Genomic DNA, 26,591 nt, shown 5'->3' on the forward strand with positions numbered 1-26,591 from the left:
AAATTGCATGATTCAAACATGTAAAACCCCTAAAGAGGATAAAACAATGCCTCTTACCTTTCAAAACTGTGATACTTAATCTGCTTGGGAGGCAGTATCTTTCTTAATCATATGAAAAGTACCACTATTTTACTACTTCCACCTATTGAGCCAACTGAAGCCAAACAAGTTAACTGAGAATAATTTCTTCTTTTGAGCTTTGCCCTTAACGTACCAAGCCTTTGCCAATCCCCATTCTCCTCTTTCCTCTTGCTATAAATTTTTCACTGGAGACTATGGAAGTGTTACACCTGATAAAATCTGAGCTAGAACTCAAAAATCAGACTTACTCATTTTCTCTTGTTTAGCATGCTCATTTTGCTGTCTGCTTTGCAAAGTAAGTGTGCTGGCTGGACCACTGCACTTTATCGCTAACATTAACAAGCTGTCTGTCATTTCATACTCAATCATTTATAGACAGTGATTACTAGCAACACTCCTCCAGTAAAACGATGGATGTTCTTAAGAACGATTTTTCCCCTGCAGTGAATTGTCCCTTTTGCTTGAAATTAAATTAGAAGTTGCGAAAGCTTGGTGGGGGAGATATAAAAGCAAATTAAAAAAATATTTTTGTCTCACTTCTAATTCTGGTGTCTGAACTACTCAAAATCACTTTGCCAATATTTTTACCAAAATAATTCTGAACAAAGCAATCTTATCAGATGACAAACGGCAGTTGAAACCATGTACGTTTTTATACAAAAGTCTGTCTGTCTGCTATTAGCACAAACAATGCTTCAGAAAAAAGTACTCAGAGAACATTTATTCATGCTAAACGTGCTATGGCTCTCAAAAAAAAAGAAAAAAAAGACAAAAGCCCCAATTCTTTTATAACTAATTGAATAACTGAGTTTTTGGTGACAGCACAATCAGTAAAATTAGATGTTCTGTCATAATAAAATCTAACAGATTTTATTAATGAGTACTTTAACCTTATTTTTGTTGCTAGTGCAGAGCAGTGCAATGAGCAATGCTACTTAAGGAAAGATTGTACTACGGTTGTACGGCGGCTGACTAATAAACATTTCTGTGTGTTTCAGTTTCTAGATTATGAGCTATCCACCTTGCATTTTAAAATAGTTTACTTACTCCTGTAAACCAACATAACAGCCATTGAAGTAAAGGAGCCACAAAACACATCTTGCTCCAGTGCTCCTAGGCAAGAACTCACCTACGGGGACCAGAGCTGAACTGGGAGAGCCTTTGGCTGTGGCAGTGCCACTGAGCTCCTGACAGCTTGAAGCAGCACCCCGGCCTTGCACTGATATTTTGGCTCCACACAATAGAATAATTGGGAGGAAGAGCATAAAAGAATGCTTACAGTAGTACTTTTAAATAAAAGTAAAAGCCAAATCTACAGGTTTACACCAAGTTCTCATAGTGCTGATATATACTTTATCCATTCAAGCTTCATAATGTGTGTCAGTATAACATCCTGATAGGTTTCATGTTTAAAATTTCAAGGTCCTAGATGGGATTTCAGACATTTAATATATTCTACAGGGTAAATAAGATTTTGGGGCACTGTAAAATGAAACAGGAGGTCATTGATAGACGTTGGAATAGTAACGACGTGTGATTCCTGTGGCTTCCTGTAAAAGGCAAGGGCAAACACAAAAAGGCTCACATCCAAGAACTGGACATAAGGTGCCTAAGGTGTGTCTGGGACAGGATTTAAATATGAGTCCCTCACCTTCAAATAATGCTTAATTTCCACCTCACCCTCACCACATGGACATTTCTCAGATGCTCTGCCATTCCTAATGTGATGTTTCATCTTACTGGCACTGAGCATCTGTCTGAGCTCAGGTTCTTTCATGCAGACTTTGAGACTTTCTCAAAGTTTTCAGTTTCTGGCCAAATGTTTTAGCAGCTAAGCTTTTGTATGATTAAGGGGCAGCAAGGCTGTTGCTCCCTTCTTGGTGCATTTCAGAAGAAAAGAGTGAATTCTCCTTTCTTTTGTTAAAGAATGTACTGGTTTGCAGTGCAGTGTAGTAGTGCCAGGGCACCTGAATTCCATGGACATCCAGGATTTGATACAGTTTTTGAGCTCATCTTTTCAGACCAGGTTAAGACTCCTTTGTTTAGCGTGCTGGATTTTTTCCCTTTTGTAGGCACCCAACTCTTCTCACCTACTAAAAGGCAACTGAAATATCTTGCTCAGAGCTGCCAGCTGTACTTTAATGGAGGTGTCAATGGAGAACATCTCGAAACAAAGCAGGGATCTTTGGAACAGCATAAATCCTCTACCAAGCACCAGCTTATCCACCCCACTTCTCCCCAAATAACTCCCTGGGTACAGAGCTTCACTGGTGATAGCGTTTTCATGGCAAGTCACAGCAAAGTTAGGGATTGAGATATTTTAATTCAGCTTCCCTACAGGGTGAGGCTGTGTTTCAAGGGGAAGGGAGACAAGGGCCTCACGTAAACCAGCATCGGAGGAGCAGCCAGCTGGTGGAACAAGATTTCCGTTGCATTCCTTGAAAAACTTTTACGAACATCCACATGAACCAGAGCTACTAAAACCCGACACTTTAATATGTTTACAAAGTTTATGTATGTTATCAGCACATGCAATACTCCCATTAGGATTTATTACAGGTTTCTTTAGCAACAACATTTTTTATCATAACAGCTCAACTGGTCAGAGAGAGGAAAACAGCCAGTTTCTCCAGAATGAGCCTCCCACACGCACTTGCCCAGCATTATTGAGTTGCTTATTCATGAAGATTACACAAGCCAGTGTCGGCAAGTGTTTCATAACCCTGTTTCCTTTTCCTAGAATGTTCATTATTAATTTCACTTTTTCTATGCCACTGAATAATGAGTTGCTGGTGCTATATTACTTGATGTTACTGCCGAGGGAAGAGCTAGCCCTCCCAAAGAGAAAAGTGGGAGCAAAGGCTATTTATTCAACATGGGAGTCAGATGTTAAGTGCAAGTATTTCGCAAACACATGGGGATGGATGAAGATTCCAGAAAGTTTTAGTATAACACAGAACTAAAAATAATCAGCTGAAATGAGACCTTCTTGTGCTGGGCATGCTGGCCACAGATGTTTAATAGCAAGATCATGAAGGCCTTCACAAAATGACACGATTTTGTGTTTTGCAAAAGAAAAAACCAAACCCCACAACAGTTTTTGTTTTGCAGTCCAAAATGAAATCACACATTTGTCTCTTGTGTTTATGTTTTATGAAGAGTTGGGCAATTGACAAGTTTCAGAGTTGAGGGCGTATTAAAAGGGAAAGTAGAATTCTGTATGAGAGTGTAGAATTTATAACTTGTGCTATGTCCTAGACAAGTATTTTTAAAATGAAGACCATGACTTTAGGAATGAAACTATTTAAATGTGCTTTTTAAACCACCAGTTGAGGAGAAGTTTCAGACGTGTAAAAATCTGTCAGTAGGATTCAGCTTGCAAGTGAATGTCAGCAAAAGGGCATCCTTATTGCTGCTTAGGTCATACATTATTTCTGAAGAATAGACCAAAGTCATTTTGAAGAACAGATAAACATAAAAAACTAGTTCCTCTAGGCAGGTTGTGGACAAAAATATTGCATTTTATGTCCATTGGCATAATTTATTTTTGCTACAAACCTACAAAATCAATATGATTTGAAAATGCTTATTCTCTTCCATGACTGGGTTCTTTCATCTGAGTAATTAACTGAGATACTAATCCTGCTTTAAAGCCCTGGCTTCCTTTAAACATAGAAAAAGTAAGCTGCCACATTACTATCTCTGAGTTCAGGATATCTAACAAGCAGTGACATATATTATGGTTGTGTGGTCTCAGTCACTCTGTGAACTTGAAAATTATGGAGGAAATTTCACACAGGCTTTCATTTGTATTGTACCTGGATACTCTGCTAAACACAGGTCTTCCCAAGCCTTATGGAGGTTAGACGCACTGAGTGGGGGAGGATCTGGCTGGCCACAAAGGAAACTGTGAACTGTGCCAGTTCAAGATGAGGACAGGCCGCTATTCACCTCTTTCTGAAATCACATAATTTCCAGCTACCCAGTTAGCATCGAAGTTCATTTCTCCCTCAGGATAAATCACACCTGAGTCTGGATAAAATAGATTAATCAAAAGAGTAGCCTTCTCTTGCATTTTCATAATTTCTTGATTATGTGAGAGAGGAGGATTCTAACCATAGCTATCTCTAAAAGACCACCAAGCATTATGAAAGTCAATCTATAATCCTTTTTCAAACCTTGCATAATTTCTTGAAAAGTAAATTATTCATCTGTGAAACGTGCTAGTTGAGCCTTCTAGTCTGGTTCCATGATTGGCTGTGGTTACTTCTGGGAACAGGAAAAAGGGCCTGTGTTTTTCATGTGGAAGTATGCAGAGACCTTGGACACATCTTGTTCAAAAGAGATCAGTCACAGAAATTGCAGTACTGCTTATAAGAGAGTTTATTCAGAAGCAGAATCTTCCATCTTGCCTTCTTTAACTCATACAGAAACATTCTCTGGCTTATATAGTTATTACCCTGGAACTCCCTGACCCCACAGCTGTTGTCCTAGAACTGGAAAAACTCATCCTTATGCATTGTCATCTCTCCCTTCTCCTCTACACATTAATATCTATATCTGCATATATGCATTCCCATACACACACAAAAGTTCATATCAACACAAGCAAGAATTAAAGTATTTTCACTTTGAGATTGTCTTAAAATATAGGAGAAATTCATGCTGATAACCTCAGGTAGAAGTTTTTGACTCCACATGAAGTCCTTTGGTTTGTCTGAAAACTCCAACTCTTCTCCCACTGTTCTTATCTGTTTGGTCATGGAAAACAAAGTAATTTGTGTGGGTTAAACCAAATGCTAAATTAAAAAAACAATGGAAAAATTGTCCGGGAAGCTTGGTAGGGGACCCTCTTTTTTTTTTTTTCTGATGAGCTCGTCATGTTTAAAACTGTATCAGAAAGTTATATGGACCCTTCCCTTTTTGATTATGAAATCTTTCTTGCTTTTCAAAAGACCTGTATCACTAGGTTGGGAATTTTACTTAGCCACTTGGAAGAAAGATGATGCTCCAGAGATTATGCTCTGGGCAGGGAAAATTGGTAGTTCCAGTGAAAAGGGTCTTTCCTTGCCACTGTGACAATGCAGCTGCACTGCTGCTGATGTTCCCTGGGTACATGGGTACATGCATATGGGTACACTTCTGTAACTGCATCTGTGCACATGCAAGGCAAGACAATATTCCTCTCTTTTATCAGCAAACAGAAATGTCACAATCATAAGGCACATGCCATACTAACCCAAGGTTTTCAATTGTTTTTAATGGGAGATGGTTTAGGCAGAATAAACATGTCACAAAGGTTAAGGGACTGATTCTGCTTCTAGTTACAACTCATGTCAGGAAGCAAGTATCTCACAGAGCCCTGCCAGCATAAAATTTGCATGTGCACTGAATCCAGCCTAAATGTTTATACAGGATACTAAAAAAACATGATAAGTGGGAGGCTTTTGTTGCCAATCACCAAGAAAATGAGCAGAAATGCAGTCTGTAATTCACTTTGTGAGTTGCTGTTACAGGACATGAGGATATTCCACTGTCTTTTGTCAGAGAACTGATGCAATTTGCCAATTAAAAGTGTAGGAGAAATATTTTATGGCTTTCTTGATGTTGTACTTATCCACCCTGCCCAGCACTGTGTATTCCTGAGCATTTCCCTCCTTTACCTTCCCTCTGTTCCTTCAGATATTAAACCTGAGCACTATCTCTCAAAGTAGTGCCTGATGTAACTCACAAAATGAGAACATTAGCTAAGCAAGTGAGCACAGGAATGGACACAAAATGTTGCATTTTCTGAAGTGGCAAGTAGCAGAGGGAGTAATAAGTCTAGACCAGCTCCATTAGCCTGCCAGATTTAACACATGTATGATCCATGTCCTTGTCATAATCCATTCAACGCATGAACCCAGCCCAAGCCTACTGGAAATGAGAACTAGCAGGTGAATGCATTGAACCAGAACAGACACACCAGAATTCACATGAAGTCATACATCCAACATACAGGATGTACAATAATGTGACTTTTGTCAAATCAATTTTAAAAATATTTATTTTCTTATAGTCTTAGAAACTTCGATTCTTCCTTAGTGTCACTCCAAAGTAACATGTTTTTAGTGTTCTCTCATCCTCACTCCCTTGTTTATATCTACAAGCAAGTTTCTGCCTCGACATAGTTTTCCCTTTCAATTATAAATTATTGAAATTATTGCAACTTGTATTGCTGAGACCAGGGTTTTGGGGAGAAATGGTGGAAAGAGAAAGGATGCCCTTAAGCTGTGGTGTGATGACTTGATGATAGCAGTGGGTTTTCTTGGTGAGAGAGAAGAAGCAGCGAACAACTTCTTTGATTTACAGAGACAAATTGTAAAAACAAGCCATAAATCTCTGCACATACAGAAAGATGTGATTCCTTGGAGACTATGTTAAATATAAGGAAGGATGGGAAGGTTTGCATAGAGTGACAGAGAATGTAGCCCTAAGGTCTATCAAATGCAAGAATAGGAATAGTTCACCACCTTTGTAAAGTGGTGAACTATTCTGAATGTGTCAGCTGACATCAAACATGTCCATGGCTGTTTGACCAAGCACAGATACCAAACTATCCATCCCGTTTGTCTACTGCTTTCCCCTTCAGGGACCAGCAGAAAAAATGCACTGTTTGCAAAAATACTGAGCAGGGAGGAAAGCCCCCTCCACAACATTGTGCTTTTCCCCACCACTCTATCAGGGATGGTCAAGACATGTGGCAGGGCAGTTGGCCTCGACTCAGTACAACTCACAAATAGGAGTTTGTTCAGAAGTAGAATCCTCCTCCTCAGCTGCATTGTTGCAGACAGAATGGGCAGCAGAGTTCCTCAGCTGAACTGCAATGTGCAGCTCTGCTCACTATGCTCCTTAAGCAATTCCCAGCTCTTGTAATGCCAGATGGTCCCAACTTTCCCTATGCCAAGACCTTTCTCCAACACATTAAATTCCTCAAAGCTCTGCACATCTCTATTCTCTCTAGTGACAGGAGTTAAATAATGTCCACAAATGGAAATATCTACTCCTCCTCTTGGCTTGCTGTGGAGCCATAATCCCCCTCCCCCAAAATGTTCAGTCTAAGTGGATTTACAGAGTTAGTCTGAAAGTTTCTGGATTAGAAATCCTCTGGTTCACAGCAGAGTGTGAGCACTGCTGTCTCGACAGGCAGGCCAGCGTTTCTTGCTTCTCTTTAAGATGGACTCCGTCCGATGACGCAGGGGCAGAGGAGGTACCACACCCTGTCCAGCCGTCAGCCTCGTGCTCAGACAGCTCTCTCAGCTGCCAGTTCTTCTTTAGGGTTTTACAATGAAAAAGTTTCAAACAAACATCAGATGAAAGCAATTTTGAGCCTAAACCAAGCATGGCCAGGTTTGCATTGGTGATTTATTGGTGCAAGTCATCAGCTCCTATTACCTTTTTCTTGAGCCATGCAATTCTCTGGCTTCCAGACATTTCTAGGGCCTGATTCTTTTCCTATTGAAGTTAATGGGAGGTTTTGCCACTGATTTCAATAGGAGGCCTCTAACTTTCCAACCTTTCCAACCTGCCTATAGAGTCTTGAAGTACTTCCAGGTTTCCATCATAGTCTGCGGTTCCCCTCTTTAAGTCAATTGGACATTAACAGATTGCCTGGGTCCACACCTTTGGATAGAGAAAAGCTCCAGATCTGATTCAGCGCTCACTCACACACCAGCTTTATACCCCAGTGGAGTTCCTCCTGATTTATATTGGCAGGAGAGTGAGGTCCAATGTTACTTATGCCTGGGTCATTGCCAGCAGAACACGGAGAGAATTCAAGTCACTTGTTATCCCCTTCCCCACACCTCTCAATCACAGCATAAGTGTATGTACATATATGTGGATATATTAGAATCATCTGGACTCTTTTTAAGTTATTTGCCATTGAAACTGACTTCAAATTCAAGTTTTAAAGTTGAAATAACAAAGAAGGAAAAAAGAGTCAGAAGGGAGCCAGCTGCAAGGGTACTCACAATTTTCATCAGTCTACAGGACACTCCTAATAACATATTTTACTACTTTGTAGTGAACTTTCTTTGCTTCTGCCATAAATATATTCCCTATGCTGTAAATGAATAGCTTGCAAGCTCACTAAAGTTAATATAGAAGAATAAATCTTAACTACCTAATGTCAGGTCAGAAATATAAATCTTATCTAATATGCCAGGTCAGAAGGAAAGAATACTTTTTGCTGAAAATAGCAAATACTTTCCAGTGCAGAGTCGGAACTTATTTTTCTCTTTAAAAAAATGTGCTGCCCCTAATAAGATGGGTTGAACAGTCTCTTTTTAGAATCTCCAAAAGAAAAATAAACACACAGAGCAGAGTTAATTTATAAAATGCTCCAAAGTTTATCTTGGCAGAACAGTTGTAGGCAGTGAGAGTTCTCTCCCTCTCATACATGCATTCATACACACACACAGACACACACACGTCTCAAAATTAAGACAGGACTTTACAATAGCAAATGCTACAGAAAACTTATATATCTGGGTAAATTCATAGATTCTTATTCATGCAAGGCTCTTACTTTCAAGTCAATGGAAACTTTTCCAAAGAAAGACAACAATCCTTGGTGCCTTTTTGTGTAAGTACAGACCTGCTGTGACACAGTGGCGGATAGCCAGACACACAAGTGCCTGGTGTCTCAGGGCCCCCTCCCATGTACCAGCACTTCTGCCAGCTGTAAAGCAGCGATGCAGCCACCGTCCCCTCCTCCTGCCTGCCCAAGACCCCACTTGTTAGACACAGCTGGACAACCTGGTGGGTGATCTGCTAGCCAGCAGCTACTGGCACAGAGGTCCTTCCCAGTAGCCACAAACTCCTACTGCTGCTCATCCTCTTGTTACTTCTCCACACCTGCTTCACACCCTGTTCTCACCAGAGCCAAGGTAACTTCAGAGCCTAAGGAGATGAGGCCCACAAAGGGCTTTCTTTCAGCCTCATAATATTAACTTTATTTATTTTAACGTCTATATCAGCCTGTGTCAGGGAGCCACAACAACAGAGAAATATTGCAGGCTCCAGATCTACCAGCCAAGAGATTGTCCAAGAGAACAGCAGGTGCTATACTGACACCCCCAAACAATTTGGAACTCCTCCACCTCTTGTAGCAGCCACTGGCCTTTCACACAGTTTATTTACTTCAGTGTCTGCAAAGCAAACAGTCAAACAGTAATTTTCCCCAAGATAAACAAAAATAGAGGCAGTTTTACATGACTGAACCACAACTTGATGCTGGGGTTTGCACAATCCTCTGGACCGTTTTGCTCGGTGCCACCAGGCTACTCAATGCAGAACCTGTCTCACTGAAGCCCCACAAAAGAATGCAATAAATAGCTTCTCTTCTCTTCTCTTCTCTTCTCTTCTCTTCTCTTCTCTTCTCTTCTCTTCTCTTCTCTTCTCTTCTCTTCTCTTCTCTTCTCTTCTCTTCTCTTCTCTTCTCTTCTCTTCTCTTCTCTTCTCTTCTCTTCTCTTCTCTTCTCTTCTCTTCTCTTCTCTTCTCTTCTCTTCTCTTCTCCTCTTCTCTCTTTCTCTTCTCTTCCCTATTTTTCCTTTTTGGCTGCTGGGAAGTTGCCAGTAACGTCCAGCATTTGGTCTGACAACTGTTCTACTGTAAATATTTAGAAGAATCCATTAGAGATTAAACAAAGTGTAAGTAACTGCTCCTAAGTGATAGCTCTTATTATTAATGTTTGCAGCTATAGACTCTTAACAAATGCATATGAAAGTCCTACCTCTAGGCTGCTTGTGAGAAAGGGCAAGACAGAAAGCAGCAACCAGAACACAGTGTAATTTGAGCGTCAGTGTGTTATCATTACAAATATCAGCACAGAGACAGCATTCTGTCGAGTGTGTACCATGCTTGCAAATCTTCCAGACAGCAACGGGCAGAGTATGTTACCCTGACCAATGTATTTTAAATGATCCGTATAAACCACGAGAGCACTCAGAGTCTCTGTTAAGATGTTGACATCTTTGCTTTTCTCTGGTCTGCCCCAAAATCATAACCTCACCCCCCCAAAAAAAGAAACCCAAAAAAAACCCCCAAAAAACCCACCCAAAAAAAACAAAATCAAAAAAACCCCAAACCACCAAGTCCCTTTCCACCTCAAAGTATATCAAGAATTCTCATATATTACAGGGGAAAAGACAAGCACTGGTCTGCTGGATTTTTTTAAACTCTTATTGTATTCCAAAATTATCCTGTTTATACAGCATCTTAAACATTCCCTGTGCAGTAGGATATAAGGGGCTGAGAAAGGATGAACACTCACACTGTTCTGGATCTTATTATGAAATGTTGCGATCAGCCACTGGTGTTCTAAAAGAGCTAGCTAAAGACTGCAGTGGCTAGCATCAATGAAATACTTAAGTTATTCTAACAGAAGTTTCTTTCCAGTGGACATAATTTTGAGAATAAAAAATGCTGCTTTTGCAACCAACTGAGATGAATGAAGATGTATAAACACATCTACATGTTAGCCTATTTGTTTGCTTTAAAAAGTAAATGATGTTTTAAGAACACGATGAGCAGCAGGTATATGTCTATGCCTGGGCACACCATAGCAGACTTTTCTATCATAACAGAGGTTGGTGATACAGATTTTTAAAATTTTAATTACTTTATTTATTGTCAGTGGTCAGTGAGTAGAGCCTGCTAGTTCCAATATAGAAGGGGTAAAAATTGGATACAACATTTGACTCCAGGTCCACCTTGAACAGGTTAAATCCTGCAAGAAAAAGGCCTGGAGTTTATCCAGACCGCCTATGATGCTTTCCCAGGGTGGAAATGTCTGGTATGCACAAATAATGCATGTAAGGTGGACCTCTTAGCATCATGTCTAGTTTTCAAAGCTACCAGTCTCCTTCCCATTTCTTATCCACTTACCTTAAATAAAATATCTGGATAATGTGTCTGGGTTATCCTAGACACCAATCTGTGTTCATTCTTTCAACTCATTTTCATAGTCATATCCAGCCTTTCAAAATTAGTCACGATTTTCTATAAGTGACTTTAGATTTTCTATAAGTGACTTAGCTGGAGAAATAAATAAAAGCAACCTGGACAGCTTGGAGGGTTGGGCATGAGCTACTGAGCAGGAATGTGCTAACTTGGTGGGTACTTCCATCTCTGATCATGGTGTCTTACAGAGCTGGTGGCTTCTGTGTCACAGCAGGGAAGAAGGTAGCATGTAAGGGAATTTATCTTCTTCTGTACCTCTGTGTGTGCATATTATAAGAGTTTCAGAAGGCCAAGCAGAAAGGATACTCATGCTCTAGAAAAGCTGTAGTAGTCTCTTCAAGAAACAGGAGCATTATTAACCTAGTAGATTAGACAAGTGGCTAAGACACAACAAGAGAAAATTACGTGAAATCAAAAGGATACTTTCTTGATATTCTCCCACTCTGCATCCTGCACAAATATATAATGGTAACATCAACAATCCTACTCCTACAATCTGTTTGCTTACACTGATGCCTCATTCAGCAGATATGCTACATAGAAACCTTACTAGACATAAAATTCCAATTTTCTTTATAAGGCAACAACGTGGAGTTTATTATAAGGAAATTAAAGTTTATTTAATTTCTGAAATCTCCTGTGAAACAACTAGTTCTCAAATCACAAAGAAAATATTGGATCATCACCTTATATTAGACATATGGTACTTTTATTTGCTTTTATCTGGTATTATTTTGTTATCTTTAAAAAAATGTTAGAATTAGATTGATAAGTATAACACAACCCACTGTGAGTAAGAAAACTGTGATATTGCTGATACCATCATAATGCAAAATGCTAACAAAAGGCTATCTTGCCAGCATGCAGCCCTAGGGAGGGGCACAGCAGCAAGGGCATATGTGCTCAGCAAGGTGCTCAGCATAAACTGTTGGATCCACTCAATAGTTCCTTTCCCAGACACAATAATTTATGGCTAAGCTACAGCATGCTTTTTAACAGATATCTTACCTCTGATTTGAAACTTACATGTGACTGAGATTATACTGCCTCCCTGAGACTGCTGAAGTAATTTTATCTACCAAGGCTTTCTAAATTTTATCTTAATTAATGCAGTCTCGCTGATGCCTATTTCCAACCATTGATCGGTTATATCTTTACTTCCAATGGTAGATATCATTATAGCATAGGTATTTTAGGGACAATGTCTTGTTACAGACTGCCTTTTTTTTTTTAACTGCCTAGACAAAGAACTGTTGTGAAGTGTGCTCAGACAAGGCTGGTTTTGGAGAAAACAGTCCTCTAAGCTAGTTGCAGATTTTACTATGCTTTTTTTATCTGTAAGAGCAGACTTGACCGAGGCCTCAGCATGTCTGTGCTCAGCCCTGTTCTATGCCAGTGAAAGCCTTTTGGTGATAAATCTTCATGTACCTGTTCTTTGCCTACAAAATTGTTATGGGAGAATTGTGGTAGGGTCTAACACAGCGCTCTCCCTATGTTGTGACCAAGAAACCGTGTTCCTGCTGGAAGTGAAGAATTGGACATCCCAATTTCCCTCATTGCCGTGCCCTGCCTGCCACCAGCAGCTCTCAAGCACTATGAAGCAGCAAGACCCTTCAAAGCTTAGAGATCTTCCTAGGTGGAAAAGTAGCAGTGAGGTGATGCACTGTCCCTTCTTAATCCCTGGTACTGAACTATTGCTTTGGCATGGGCTTTGGGATGGCTGTGCCTCCTCTTGCAACACAAAGCAGAGTAAGACCCATAGCAACCAATCTGGATTTGCTGGCAAGAATCACAGCTTCAGCCCGAGGGGTTCCCCAAATGTCTCAGTTCAGAGTGGTTATAGCAGCCAACAGGCAGGCATTGCATTTCCCATCCTTCTCCAAACATGTGTTGTTAAAGGGAACATGGCCCCTAAAGCATTTACTTACATCATGGAGCTGCATCTCATTTGATTGCTGTAAAGTGCTTTGAGGACTACAGGGTGAAAAGCCCTACAGAACTGCTCGTATATTTGGAGTCTTACTGATGCTGTTGCTGTGTGATTGTATCATTTTCTCGGAGGTTTTAAGGATGGTTGAAATCATGATAGTTTGCATTAATTATACTTCTCTTTTCCCCATGTATGTGATAAACTTTGTAAATGTTTTCCCTGATCATTTGGCCTCCTTTTTATTTAGCTTGCCTTTGAACACCTCTTTCTAATTTTCTGTGAGAACACCTTTGTGGTACTGGCTTTTTTCCATATGGAGTGTTACATATCATGTTGGTATGGAAAGTATTATAAGGCAAACAGCAGATTTAAGCTGAAAAAGATACTTTAGAGATTAATGAACAGGCTTTGAGTCTCTCCTTTTATAGGACACTGGTTTGAGTCTTACAGAAATCAAAGCAATCTGTTTGCCTTCCTGTCAGGATATAGCTTAGTAGCCCCTTATAAAACTACTTAGTAATCTAAAAGTCAAACACTTTTATATTTAAAAAGCACTGAAATTATTATCTTTGATGAGTCTCTTGCTGACACACAAAGGTACAGAGCTGTTGAGATTCCCAGCACTGTAGGAATCTTACTCCCAAATATAATGGCAATGATTTAAAATGCATGAACATTAATTTTAAAAGTTAATAAAGTAGTGCTAGAAGCCTTACATAAGTCTTTTGAATTCACACAGCTATGCTTTTCTCTTCAGTATTAGGGAAGATAATTTTTTTCAAATCTTCTAAAAATAAGGAGAAAAGAATAATGGTTTTACTCTCTGAGACACCATGAAAACATGGTTATTATGTTGAAAATATTGATTTTTTTTTTTTGCCAATACAAAATTACCCAAAACTATTGGGTAAAAAGCTAGAAAATGGAAATGTTTAACTTTGAATTAGTTAATGACTGAGAAGTTCAAGGTGTTATTTTCAAAGTTAGTATGTTAGGAGTTAGGCTTTTGCCTACTTCAGGAAGATAAGTGTCTGCTCCAAGCACAAGAGCCGCCATTCAAGAATGAGTCCTTAATTTTAATCAGGTATTCAAGTCTAATTGAAGTCAAGGGGTCTGTAACATATGCGTGTAGGTAACCATATGCTGATGTGCTTTTTGGAATGAGGAGGAATTTAATCATGGGCTTACATGGTAATTGAATGGCGTTTTTTCCCAATTTGGTCTGGGTAGGCAGAAAGTAGCATAAAAGGGATCAAGGAACATTAAAGCTTGTTAACTTAGTGCTCAGTGTAGAGGAGAAAAAGAGCCTTTTATTTCCCTGAAATTTCTGACCTTTTTTGTTATTTTTCTTCTCCCTGTTTCTCTTTGCTCACCAACCACAGCTCTCGTTTGCTGTGGACAATTCCCAAAGGGAACATTCCTCGCTGGAGTAACTTACCCAGCTCTTTTCCTTAATTTACAGTGAGCACAGCACCCCTTGCAGAATCCATAGCAGACCCTTTGGCTGCAAGCCAGTGCTAATAGCATGTTTTCCAATAATCTAATCTCTTCAGTCACAGAGCAGAAATCAGAAAGTTAAAAGAACTGGCTTCTCAACTTGTCTCAGTCCGCCTTTGAAATCTGTGCATGGAAATGTTGTGTGAATAACTACAATAAATTGTTACCACACTTGCACCCATGACTCAATAGTTGTGCCCATAACAATCTGATGTATATGAGAGAACCCTCTATAAAGCAAAGTTTAATGTGGTGCCAGAAACAGACTCTCTCATGAAGGCTTGCTCATGCAAAGAAGCCAGAAATTTCAGCCAAAGCTGAGGACATATTGTAAATATCCATGAATTAAACACCTCACAATCCTAAGAGATAAGTATCGTTTCTTCTTTGCAGATAAAAAAAATTGAAGCTCAAAGATGATAAAGCCAAAATTTTTAAGTTTGGCTCTAGAAGTGAAATAGCAATTCTTTGATTGAACTCCTGAGTAAATAGCTTCAATTGCAGACTTCTGACCCCCTCCATCTTCTGCAGCCATTCTGAAAATGAGTGTTTGTACCCAGGAATGAAGCAGATTCGTTGTCTCACTGGAGGGCCTAGATTTGAAAATGTAGATTCTAGTACTTTACAATGCTAGAAAGGGACCTTTACCAGACAACTTCATCAGCCTTCAAACACAAGAGCCCCTAACTTTCTTCAAAGGCACATAACTCAGTGGTTTTGTTAGCAAAAGACAAATCAACTAGATGCTGAAAGTTAACCTACACCTTTTACCTTTTCCCACATGGGTTCTTTTTCATGTGTGCTGGACTGTGTATATTTTTGCTTTGGGGGTGCAGAACTGACACCATCATAATATTTTTTTCTGATTGTTAACATTATGCAGAGCTCTAGTCATCTACAGATTACAAGCTGATAGCTGGGCCCATCATTCTACCTCAGGCCTGTATCCTTTCATGGATGATTTTGATTGCTGTCAGCAGGAGCATATGCTTTTTGGGTACTTGGGGGAGCAGTTTGCTACCTCTGTGAGACAAACAGCTTGACTTTCTTCATGCAACTCCAGGAGGTCAAGAAGCCAGTCAAGGAGGATACTTTCATTCTAGGGCACAGTTCAGTCTTGCCTTTCACTTTTTCCATTTTGGCATCTGCTTGTGACATTTTTTAGCACAATTTTTCTGCAGCAGCCCAGAATTTTGAGTGGTGTTGTTGCGGTCATCTCACATCCGAGCCCTGTCTCGTGGCAGCCCAACGTGGTGGCAAGCCACTAGCCACCAGCTGAGCTGCCAAATATTCATCATATCGGATACTTTTAAAATAACTGCTGTGATTTCATGTTTTTCTAATATCTAAGGGATGTTGGGTTTTCACTGAAGCCTAACTAATTGTTGGCATAACTTACATTAGGCAGTTCTATTTGCAATAATGGGTTCTATTTCTATCATTCTGCATCAGCTTAATTAAGTTACAGCGTGACAGAACAGAACAGAACAGTCCTTTCTTCTTCATTACTGGAGTTATTAAAAAAATGTTCTTCAACAGAGCATGCTGCAAAGTGCTAAGGATATTTTACAAGTTGGTTAAGGCATCTGGCACCTGAAAAAACGTCTCTCTTAGGCCACGAAATAGTAAATGGATAATTTTCTTGTATAAGAGCTTGGTCAGGAAGATGTGTCTTACAAATTTGTACTTGAATGTGCAGAGCAAGGTTAAACATGCACCCTCAGGATGCTGCTCTGAGCCGGCTTAAATGATGTGATTCCTACCATTGTTACCAACGAAATACTTCAACAAAAGTATGTTTTTATGACCACGTCTTCAATTGTGCATAGAAAGTGTCAGATGCCACTTTTGATGTGCATCAGTGATATTACACAATATATTAGACAAATAAAAAAGTAATTCTTAAAATTTACAGTTCCTAAGTTTGCCCATTAGTCTTTCCAAATGTGAGGGTTTTTTTCCATTTAGGCTACAGACAAATTTTAAAGACAAATCAGACTTTTTTCATATTTTTTGCCATTGTACAGAAACATTAAAATGGCTTCAAAACATTTGACTTTTCAGCTCTTACTATAAAATGTTTAATAAGACTCATAACACTAACCCAAAGTTTCCTAGATATTTAATTCTTGATTTTATATATAATTATTGGGCTATGAGGTTTTGTTTTTCTTTACCTAATATTGTCAATAGGTGGCCTCAGTTTATTTTTTTTACTGCAGAATTTCTTTTTGCTTTTAAATTGAAATTCAGTATCTTATAATTCTTTATCACCTTTAAAATGTTGCTATTGCTATTTTAAATTAATGCCATTTAGACAATTCTTAATGGAATAAAATTCCATGAGGATATGATGCTCTTCAAAAATAGAAATATTTTGTCAAATATTTTGGAAAAGTTTGATGTGTTGGTGTTAATTGGATTTGGTATAACAGACATACTATTACAGATGGTATATCAATTGAAAAAAAAACCCAAAAACCAAACAGAAGTTTTAATTAATTTTAATTCATTTTTTCTTCCAGTCAACTGACCTGACTGGTGTGCAAGTCCTCGGGGAATTGGTGGCGTACCACCACAAAGAAAATGAACTGTTTCTCTGTTTAGCACAAAACAGACAATAGCCTTGATTTCGTCACCAGCACCCCAATAATTCAGCTGAAACACTTTGCAGCACAGCTGTAGCTCAACAGCAAACTGCCTGCTGTGTGTCACTGCAGTGATGTCAGATGCATTACGGTTTTGGGGAAGTGAATGATGCTCGGTGTGAGCGCCAGCTTTCTTTCATGTGGGTCGGTGTGTGCGGCAATGAAGCTGGTTGGGAGGGAAAGGCTCAGACTTCAAAGGGAGGGCAGCACGCAGAAGGGGTGATAAAGCAAGCCCTAACTACGTGCCATTCATAGTTACTTCACTAGAAAATCCAGGCACACAGAGCTGTTGAACTGAGTCAGTTTCTTAGGATTCAAATGCCTACTTAAATCTCACTCATCCTATTACTTAATCCCAATCTAAACAGGCCATCCGATCACACTGCCCTCTAAAAATCAGATAACTATGCTCCAAACCATGGACTATGCTAATGCTGATTCACAAATTATCCTCACCCTGTTTTCTTCACAGGAGTTTTATCACTGACTTTAGGGCCCCAGGACTTTTGTCAATGAGTCCAAGCTGACTGGTCATGATGACTCTTGTCTGTTTTCCACCAGAGTTTAATCTGATTTCACATCACACTGTTCATGTTTTGCAGTCAGAAACTTTTGACTTCTTTCTCTTTTAGACAAGCATGAGTCCCAGTGACATGAGTGAAAGGTGAAAACAGTTGGATCATAATTTGCTGAATGTCACTACACAGCACTATTTTAATCATTAATTTCAATTTGGAATTCTGAACAGTATTTTGTGTCACTGGCAGATGGATGGTCCAATCAGCCTGGAGAAGTTAGACTTCTTCCTTCATGAAAATGTGAGATCAGAGTTTTTCCTTGTTACAAGTTGTAGAACACAATTTTTAGGGATTTTCTTGCATTGCGATACTCCTTAATACCTATCCTATGACTTAAAATCTTGATGTGATTCTTGAATTTAAAGAGACATGTTCCATTTCAATGTTTGCAGGCATCAGTCCAGAACAGTTCCACTGCAAGGAACTATTTGGAGCCTCCAGTTAGCTTCAGTATGGTATGAATTTAATCATTACACAGAAAGAAATAATTTCATTCAGTAAAAACTTTTGATCAGTTCCACTTAGGAAAATACATTAAATCGAGAGGATATTAAGTAATTGACCAAAGGCACATCTGAGCACCGCCAAGGCAGTGGGCTGGCTTGCTGTCTGGCTTATTAATTTTTTAATGCTGTAAACATGGTAGTAGAAAATCATAGTTCCGACATGGGATTACAGGCTTTTGCTGTCTAAACCCTTCTCCCTAGTCCCCGGCATGGAAAGTAAAATCTGTTACATCCTGCTGTTCTTTCTGTGGTTTCTGAAACAAAACTTTGAGAGAAAAACTCTGGTCTCAAAAGACCCTGTGGGAAATGAGAAACTTGCAAATGCTACTGTAGTTGTGTAATGTTGACAGTATGAGCGGAGTGATCCTTATACAGATTGGAAATACATGAGCATCTGCATAATATGCAACAATCAAAGTCTCCAGTATGTTAAGAGAACAAAACAGGAGGGATGTGGGGGGTACAGGCTCTGCTGCCACCAGGATAGCCCAAGCATTCACAACCTTTGTTAGAAACACAAAAATGGGAGATGGAAAGTTACCATCCAGCAGAAAGACCACACATTTCAAATAATGAGCCTGTACACTATACATTTTTACTTCTTTACTCAGTAGAAGCATGCATCTCTTGTAGGGGAGAGATTGGAGAGTCAAGGGATTCACAGTGGTGTTGGCAACTTTGTTTTTAGAGCTCTGTGTCCATATGAACAGTATAAAATCAGCTGGGGATCTTCATGACAGCAACTTGAAGGACTAGATTATTAAAATACTGTCTATACGTGCATCAAATATAATCTCTTTCCAAAAGTCACATCTCCTTTACTTATCTGAGCACAGATGCTTTATTTGCAAGTAGCTGAATCTGACAACTGTCATAACACAGCTGGTTATAGAATTATTACGTTACTACTTTTAATAGATCACATACCCTTCTACAACAGCTTTTTTTTTAGCTGGACAATAAGATAGAGATGATGCAATTGAGTTTACATTTTAGAAAAAGTCATAATGTATAGTCTTGAAGACTGGGTATTTGGAAACAACTACAGCTGACTCTAAAAGTAGTATCTGTAGTTGCTTACAGGATTTAGAACTTGATGTGAGAAAGTATTGCCTTCACCATCATCACCACTACCTGGTTGTTTAAGGCAATTTTCTCAGGGATCCTCTTTGGTTCCTATATTGGTTAAACTTCCTGGATCTTTGAATGTTGGTGGTGTTCCATAGTATGTGATTAAAAAAAAAGTCAATTTCCCTTCTCTCTCCATGAAAAGAATTTTTCAGTTTATTTACAAAACTCTCTGGAATGACAAGGAGTCATTTGTGGTTGTTGTGGCTGATTTCTGTTGTGCTAAAGATGCTAGGAGACTGCATAAAACTCTGCACCCCTGGTGAGATTTTTCAGCCTGTTGATGCTCTTTCTAACCGAATTCAGGGGAAATGCGTTCTGGCTGCCAGTATACTTAATTTTCAGGATCACTCTGCCAGACATGTGTTTAATAATGATGAGGCAATCCCCAGTGAGGTCTTGGCCATTTGGGCCAAGGGCCTCCTTGCTCATAGTCACCACTATAAAACAGTTACAGATACTCCCTGAGACTGTGCAACAGTCCCACACTCACATTTATGTTGCTTTTTAGTACTCTTGACATTTGGTGAGTAAAATAGGTTGGTTTCTTTTCCCTCAGATGTGAAGTGCCTCTTGAAGAGAAAAATACTGTCGAGCCAGGCAGATTTTGTGGAAATTTTTTTTTTGCTTCGAATGAGATCTTTTCCCTTCAAAACATAGGAAGACACTTGGGAATCCTCTCTGCTACATGTTTTGTATGAGAAGGCAGCGATACTCAAGTAAAATAGAAGTCAGGCAAATCTCTGAAGGAGTTACCACCCTCTCAGAGAGAAGTCCTAAAATATTTGTGAAGATCAAATCACAAAGAGAAGCAGAAGACATTAAGCCTTTAACAGTTGCATTTTAGACTGATTTTTCCCTTTTTGCCTCTTTTGCGGGTGCCTCAGATTCCTGTAGATCCAGAGGAGGCAGAACAGAGAGTCCACATTCCTCAGCTATCACCACCAATTCAGCTGCATCCCAGAAAACTTATTGCCAATCCAGTGTAGGAATTGCCGTGCACAGGTTTATCTTCCCCTGCTGCTCCTCTATCACAGCACATCCAGTCCCTTGCCTCCCTGCAGGTGATTTCAGGCCTAGTTATCAAGCAGAGCTTAGCCTGCAAGACTGAGCTGAGGTTTCACCTTGGCCCAGGCTGGCAATCTATTTAGCACTGATAATAAAAATTTATCAAGCCCATGCATAGTGGCTCTCCCAGAGCTGTTTTACCACTCCTGGGCTTTGTCCCTGCTCTGCACTGCCTGTTGCCTGCACAAAAGTTCAAGTTTTCTCCCCACCATTGTGCGTCCCACCTCTAGTGCTTTTCCACACAAAGAAACACTGTCCAAGAAAGAGTCTGAGGAAATACGTTGTGGTTTGCAAACTGAATTCCTTAATGACTTTCTCATTAGAAGAGCTGACTGCCAAATGCTGTTTGCGCTTGCCTAAAGGATGGTCTGCATGATTGAGAGTGGCTCTGCTTTACATGAAGTATTGTTTTCAGGCCACCACCACAGGCAGCTGCTCCTCACTGGGCAAGGGAAAGAGAAAGGAACGTGAGTGAGGCCACAGAGCAATTGAATGACACAAGAACCCATGGGATTTCTCACCCCAAGTCCCCACCACCACAAGGGCTAATGTCCGTGTGGGTGCTGTCTGGTGGTAAAAGCTGAGGTGGGGTCTGGCTCTCAGAGGGGCAGCCCAGCTGGGAAGGCCGAATTCCAGAGCAGCTCTGCTGTGAAAATATTTCCTGTGAGAACACGCAAGCCTGAGAAACCAGGAGCAGCAGCAGGGATGGATTCCATTTGCCTAGAACATCCATTTCAAGAGTAAACCTCTGAAGGGGTGTCTTGTTGTTGGAGTGGTGATGAGACAGGGCACCTCAGCTGTGGCAAATGGGCAAGGAATATTCTTCTACCCTGTGCTTTCCCCTGGGTGTCAGAACATATGCCCAGCTGGATTTCTCCTGCATTTTCTTATTTCCATGTTTTTTTGATCCCCTAAGTTTTAATCTATACATGGAGTAAAATATAATCACAAAGGTTTAGAATTCATTTGCCACACATGGTCAAAATCTAGCTTCTTGTCCATGACAGTTCAGATTCAAACTCAGCTCCTTATCCTTAACTTTCTATTTTTAACAGAGATTATAACACATTGTTTCCAGAGTAGGGCTTTGGAAAATATTCTGATATTTCATTTGCTAATGAGACTTAAAACTAATATCTGGACAAATGGCTTGCACAAAAAGAGGCCTCTGGGAAAAAAAGAGCTTAAAGTCAGGCAGGAGAAGGAGACAGGAGAATAGCTCAACATCCATTTAGGGTCTTCTCTAATCTCCACTATATAGGTTTTACAAAAAGAAAAAAGAAGGGATAGATTTTGGATCTATAGCCAGTCATAAGTCTGCAAATGAGTAGCTGGTATCACTTCTGGCTGATGTTTGTGTAAGAGCTGAGAAAGAAATTGTCTGTGGGTCTCTGTGCTCCCATCATTTGCTTTGCCCACTGCTATGCTGCATTTTCCATTCCTGAGAGTCTATGATTTCACTCTGCTCAAAAAGTGTTTGGATACAAGAGGGTGGAGCACTCAATGGTTAGTAGGGTCATGCATAGAATATTTCATCCCCATTGACTCAGTTCTGAAAGTTGTTGAGAATTTTTTATATTTTCTTTTTTTTGGTCTTTGTAATGGAGCAGGCTGCACCAAAGACCAAGTGGTTTCAAGCAAGGGTATTTAGCAAGAGCATGTCTTGGACATATTTGCTATGCTACACTCCATACCTCCTGGTTCTGCAGCCACTGTCTAACCCACAAGGCCACAGTGCCCGACCCTCTGCCAAGGCACTGAATCTCTCTTCATCCCTCTTACCACATCTATAATTTGTGGCTAACAGGAGTGGTCTGTGCTCTCCTAGTGCTTTATCACCTGCTTTTTCACTTCAAAGTGTTTCTTAATGTGGATATACATTACTTACACATTTCTACTGTTTATCTTAGTATAGAAATTTGAAGCAATGCTTATACCTGGTGTACCGTGACTGGATTTCTCTAGGTGGGGTTTAGGTTTCCAGCTTCCTGTGGCACACCACTTAAACTCTGAGTTTTGTGTCTGATACAGGGGAAAAAGGAGGTAAAACTTCTGGTTGCTTCCTTGGGTTTATGGTTGTAGTTGCTGAAGCACTTGAGATCTGCAGGTACTAACAATTTGATTCAATGAGAGAGGAAGAGTAAGGGTCAGTTCTGTACCCAGAAGATTGAATGGATGCTGGAATCCCTTCAATCCCACCCAGCCTTTGCAGCAGGGGAAGGGCTGGCCCATACATTGCAAGGATATGGCAAGCATCTGGATCTGAACCAGAGAGGGAGGAGGCTGAGAGGTAACAAGAGTGAGATCCTCAACTGGACCTTGGAGATGCCTAATTTCAAACACGTTATCGCATTCTGAAGGCACAAATATTTTTGCTCCACTTTTTTTTTTTTTCCAGGTTCAATGACAAAGCCCAGTGCTTTCAAAGAATGCCAGTTTCTGCAGCATGCAGCTTGTCCCTCCCTGCTTTGATTCTTGCCTAGGCCAGAATAAGGTTCTGCCCTTATTGCAAGACAAATGAGAAACTATTTTATTACATAGATGCAAGACTCAAAGAAATGCCAAATGCAGTAAGAGACAATCAAAAAGGTGCATCTCTTTAACAGTTTTTAAAAGAAAAAAACTGTGCTTGATGTAAAATGTTAATTCTGACTTTTCAGTGATATTTTTCTTTAAGAATTTCCAAAAACTGGAGCTTATTTTGCTTCACACATTTAGTTATAACAGGACATGAAATCAGTGAAGCTTGACTTGCATATTTTATCCTATTCCTTGCTCCATAGCACTAACAACAATGTTCTCCATTTGGAACTATGCTCTCCTTTTTTGCTGCGTTAGTGGTATGAGATGTATCTGGAATGCATGAAAAGAGGCAAAAATTATGAAAATGGCGAGGAGCACATTTTATTTTATACTTAGTACTTCTGGAGTTAAAGGGGAGACAGAAATTGGCCATGTAATGGATCTTAGCTATAGAGAATTATCATATTTCAATAGTAAAGTATTGCCTGTCTCAGCTCACACACACATCTTGACCTCAGAGCAGTTGCACATAATGTTTTCTCTGTGAAGAGAATCTATTCATAATGATGTGTCACAGGTGCTCACACATAATATGTTTCCCGTCAAAAGTGATCATCCATATTTTATACAGCAGCTTTGATGACAAATATTTTGTACTTCAGCTGCTTTTTCATCCAACTGTCAGACTTAATGAAGGAAAGTCACAGATAGTTTTTAAATAATGTCAGCTTCTTAGATCAGATTACTGTGTCTGCCTTTTAAAGCTGTTTCATACAAGGACCACAAGACAGAGGAGAGAGAGATAAGGATGTTTTCATTTACTTAACTTTAGAAAGAAAGAAATTTCCAGGCTCTTAATTTCTAAACCAATAAGCTCTGTGCCTTTGGAATATTTTCAGGGAAAAAAAGAAGTGTTATATTTATTAAGTACTCAATATTTTGAGAGTCTAGTGAAAGCAAGTATGATAATTGAATTTAGGTTGCAACTTCTCACTGCTGAATGTAATTTATTCTCATAGTGGTGTCATGTCCTCATTGTCAACACATTTCCTCTAAGTTATGCTACAAAATGCTTGTGTCAGTGCACACAGAGAATTGAGTTCTTGTATTCTTACTGAAATTGCTTGTCTACAGCAAGGCCAAAGTTTGTACATCTCATGTATGTACTACTGTTGTGCATCTCATGTACGTGCAGCCCTACTGAGAGAATTAACTCTCATTCCTCATTTTATTAATGAAAGAGGAAGAGTGAGCTTGAATTCCCTTTGAGGTTCTTCAGATCGCAGGACTTGTCATTGAAACCTCAGAGCCCAACCAAATGCTTTTCCCATTCATGGGACACATCTTTTCTGCTGAGAGTGTAAGTGAACAGAGTACAGAGGTGTTCCTGAACTTCCCTGCCAGGCAACCCTGCCCTGAGCAGCAGCAGTGGTGCCTCTCAACATGTAAGCCATGGATTCCTATGGACTCCTGGGCTGTCTCCAAGGGCTCCACAGAAAGGAGTTGAAAAAAACAAGTTAATTGTGTGTGCAAGCTATTTAGCAGTGTCTGCAGATCAAAATAAAATCAAAGCACTAAAATAGGCAATCACACCATGCATGTTCATATTTATAAAATTATCACTGGCCTGAGGATAAGGCAGAACAGGAAGCCAATAGTATTTAGAAATACAAGTTACAAATGAGGACTGTATTTCTTCTATATAGGAAATACAACCAGATGTGTTAGGCTGAGACATTAAAGCTTGCTCTTAAAAAAAAAGACCATTTTTTCATGCAAGACAAGGCCAAAAAAAGAGTGGACACAGGGTCTGGAGTTACTTGATGCTCTATTATTTTTTAGTTTCAATTTATTTTAAAAAGCAAGCAAGAAAGAATTAAAAGTAGGTAACAACTTCTAAAATACAGGAGGATGCCAAACTTTATTCTTTACCACTGAGAAGTAATACACTTCATTATATCACACAGCAGATTAATGTCTGCTACTGAAAAGATAGTCTGCTACAGCATCCTCTTTCCTGCTATCCCCAAGCTCCTAAAGAAGTTAGGCAGTGTGTGTAATAAATTTCACTTTCCTTGTCTGAAGAATTAGAACAATTCAATTGAAAGGCAAATATAATCCTACCTATGCTACATGCTGAGACTGGAGCAGGGTAAATGCCACAGTTAAGTCTAAACATCAGGTTGTAATTGTTAGAGATTAAAAACATGCCAGAGAGAACATTCCAGGGAAAGAAGGAGGGTGAGAAGGATGGCTCTCCTGTGCTTTTTTTTTTTTAAGGCAAAGTATCATCAGATCTTACAAGGGCATATTCCTGCACAGCAGAACTCAAATAAAATGGCATTTAGTCAACAAAGGAAAATATATACTAGATCGATTTTTAATCATCCAACTAGGAAAAGAAAAAATAAGTGAACATGAATTTATCTGCCAAAACAAGTGCACACAAGGCAGAAAAGCCCTTGAAAACAAGGAAAACAAAAAATGTTCTCTAGAATGCTGCTGTTCCATACCATCTATTTCAAAGATCATTTACTGTTGGCTATTTCTGCGACTATTTCTGCATGATGAGAAGATGTCAGCTGATCTTCTTATTTTTATGCAGATGAAATAATTTCTGAGTGACAAGTCAGGTCATAAGAAACACAAGAAAAAATGAAGCAATCTTAAAGAGCTGTCAGAGAGATGGATGGTCCACCATTCCAAGTGCAGAGGAACCATTATTTCATGGTGTTGTTTAATGTATTTTTTTTCTCACAGTTTGTTTTTTGTTTTTTTTTTAAATTCTTTTCTTCTCAGTGCATCCTAACGTGAGCCAGGGTTGCCAAGGAGGGTGTGCTACATGCTCTGACTACAACGGATGCCTGTCATGTAAACCCAGGCTCTTTTTTGTTCTGGAGAGGATTGGCATGAAACAGATTGGAGTATGTCTTTCCTCGTGTCCAAGCGGATACTATGGGACACGGTATCCTGACATTAATAAGTGTGCAAGTAAGTGCTGGGGAAAGGGGAAGCACGTGGATTTGTTTGTTCTCTCTTGAATCCTCTGTCTCCTTAGGAGTCAGGCCAACAGAGAAGGAGACTGACAGGCTCTGTCCTTATTTGCTCAGTTCTTTGTAGTAGTGCAGTAAATATTAACCCAAGCAAGAATTTAAAGACCACAAAATGGCCTAAAGCTCAGGGATCCTGGCCCTGCATGAATGACCTGCCTAGAACCCAGGTGATGGCCTCCTCCTCCTCTACAACCCCATGTGAAGGAGAAGCACTGGTGGGCACCAGGCACTGCCCTCCAGAAGCAAAAGAACACCAGCAGCTCTGAAGAGAGAGAGGGGACTGAGGAATGCTGAATCTTGGTGTCTGGAGCTGTTTAATCCACTGCCCTTACTTGCTCACACTCCCCTGTGACAAGGAAATAAAGTGGCAGGTGGCATGCTTTGGAGATGTGGTTTGCCCTGATCTCTTTATAGCTTGTCTCATGCTCACTGTAGTCCTCTGAATGCCTGTAGAAGCTGAGCAGGCTTCAGCCTGATTTGGGGGAATTTACCGGTTTGTGTTGTCTCCAGGCTGAAGGACAGAGAAGCCAACTCTATTCTTTACTGCTCAGGCGACATTTTGACCCCACTATGG

General features: G+C 39.8%; 1 protein-coding gene across 2 annotated transcripts in view; it reads left to right on the forward strand.

Moving 5' to 3' along the window:
- The window catches only part of RSPO3 (R-spondin 3), a 58,030-nt gene that overhangs the window by 5,171 nt on the left and 26,268 nt on the right, over positions 1-26,591 (forward strand). Inside the window, exons 1-2 of one of the 2 annotated variants that reach the window (XM_064413087.1) lie at positions 20,758-20,908; positions 25,764-25,955. In XM_064413087.1, coding sequence (XP_064269157.1) covers positions 20,839-20,908; positions 25,764-25,955 — 262 coding nt within the window. In that variant the 5' untranslated portion in view covers positions 20,758-20,838. Of the gene's footprint in view, positions 1-20,757; positions 20,909-25,763; positions 25,956-26,591 lie in introns of those variants that run through there. The other variant, XM_064413086.1, reaches the window with a different exon arrangement.

Source organism: Passer domesticus, chromosome 3, assembly GCF_036417665.1.
Source record: "Passer domesticus isolate bPasDom1 chromosome 3, bPasDom1.hap1, whole genome shotgun sequence".
In the NCBI taxonomy this organism is placed as follows: Eukaryota; Metazoa; Chordata; class Aves; order Passeriformes; family Passeridae; genus Passer; species Passer domesticus.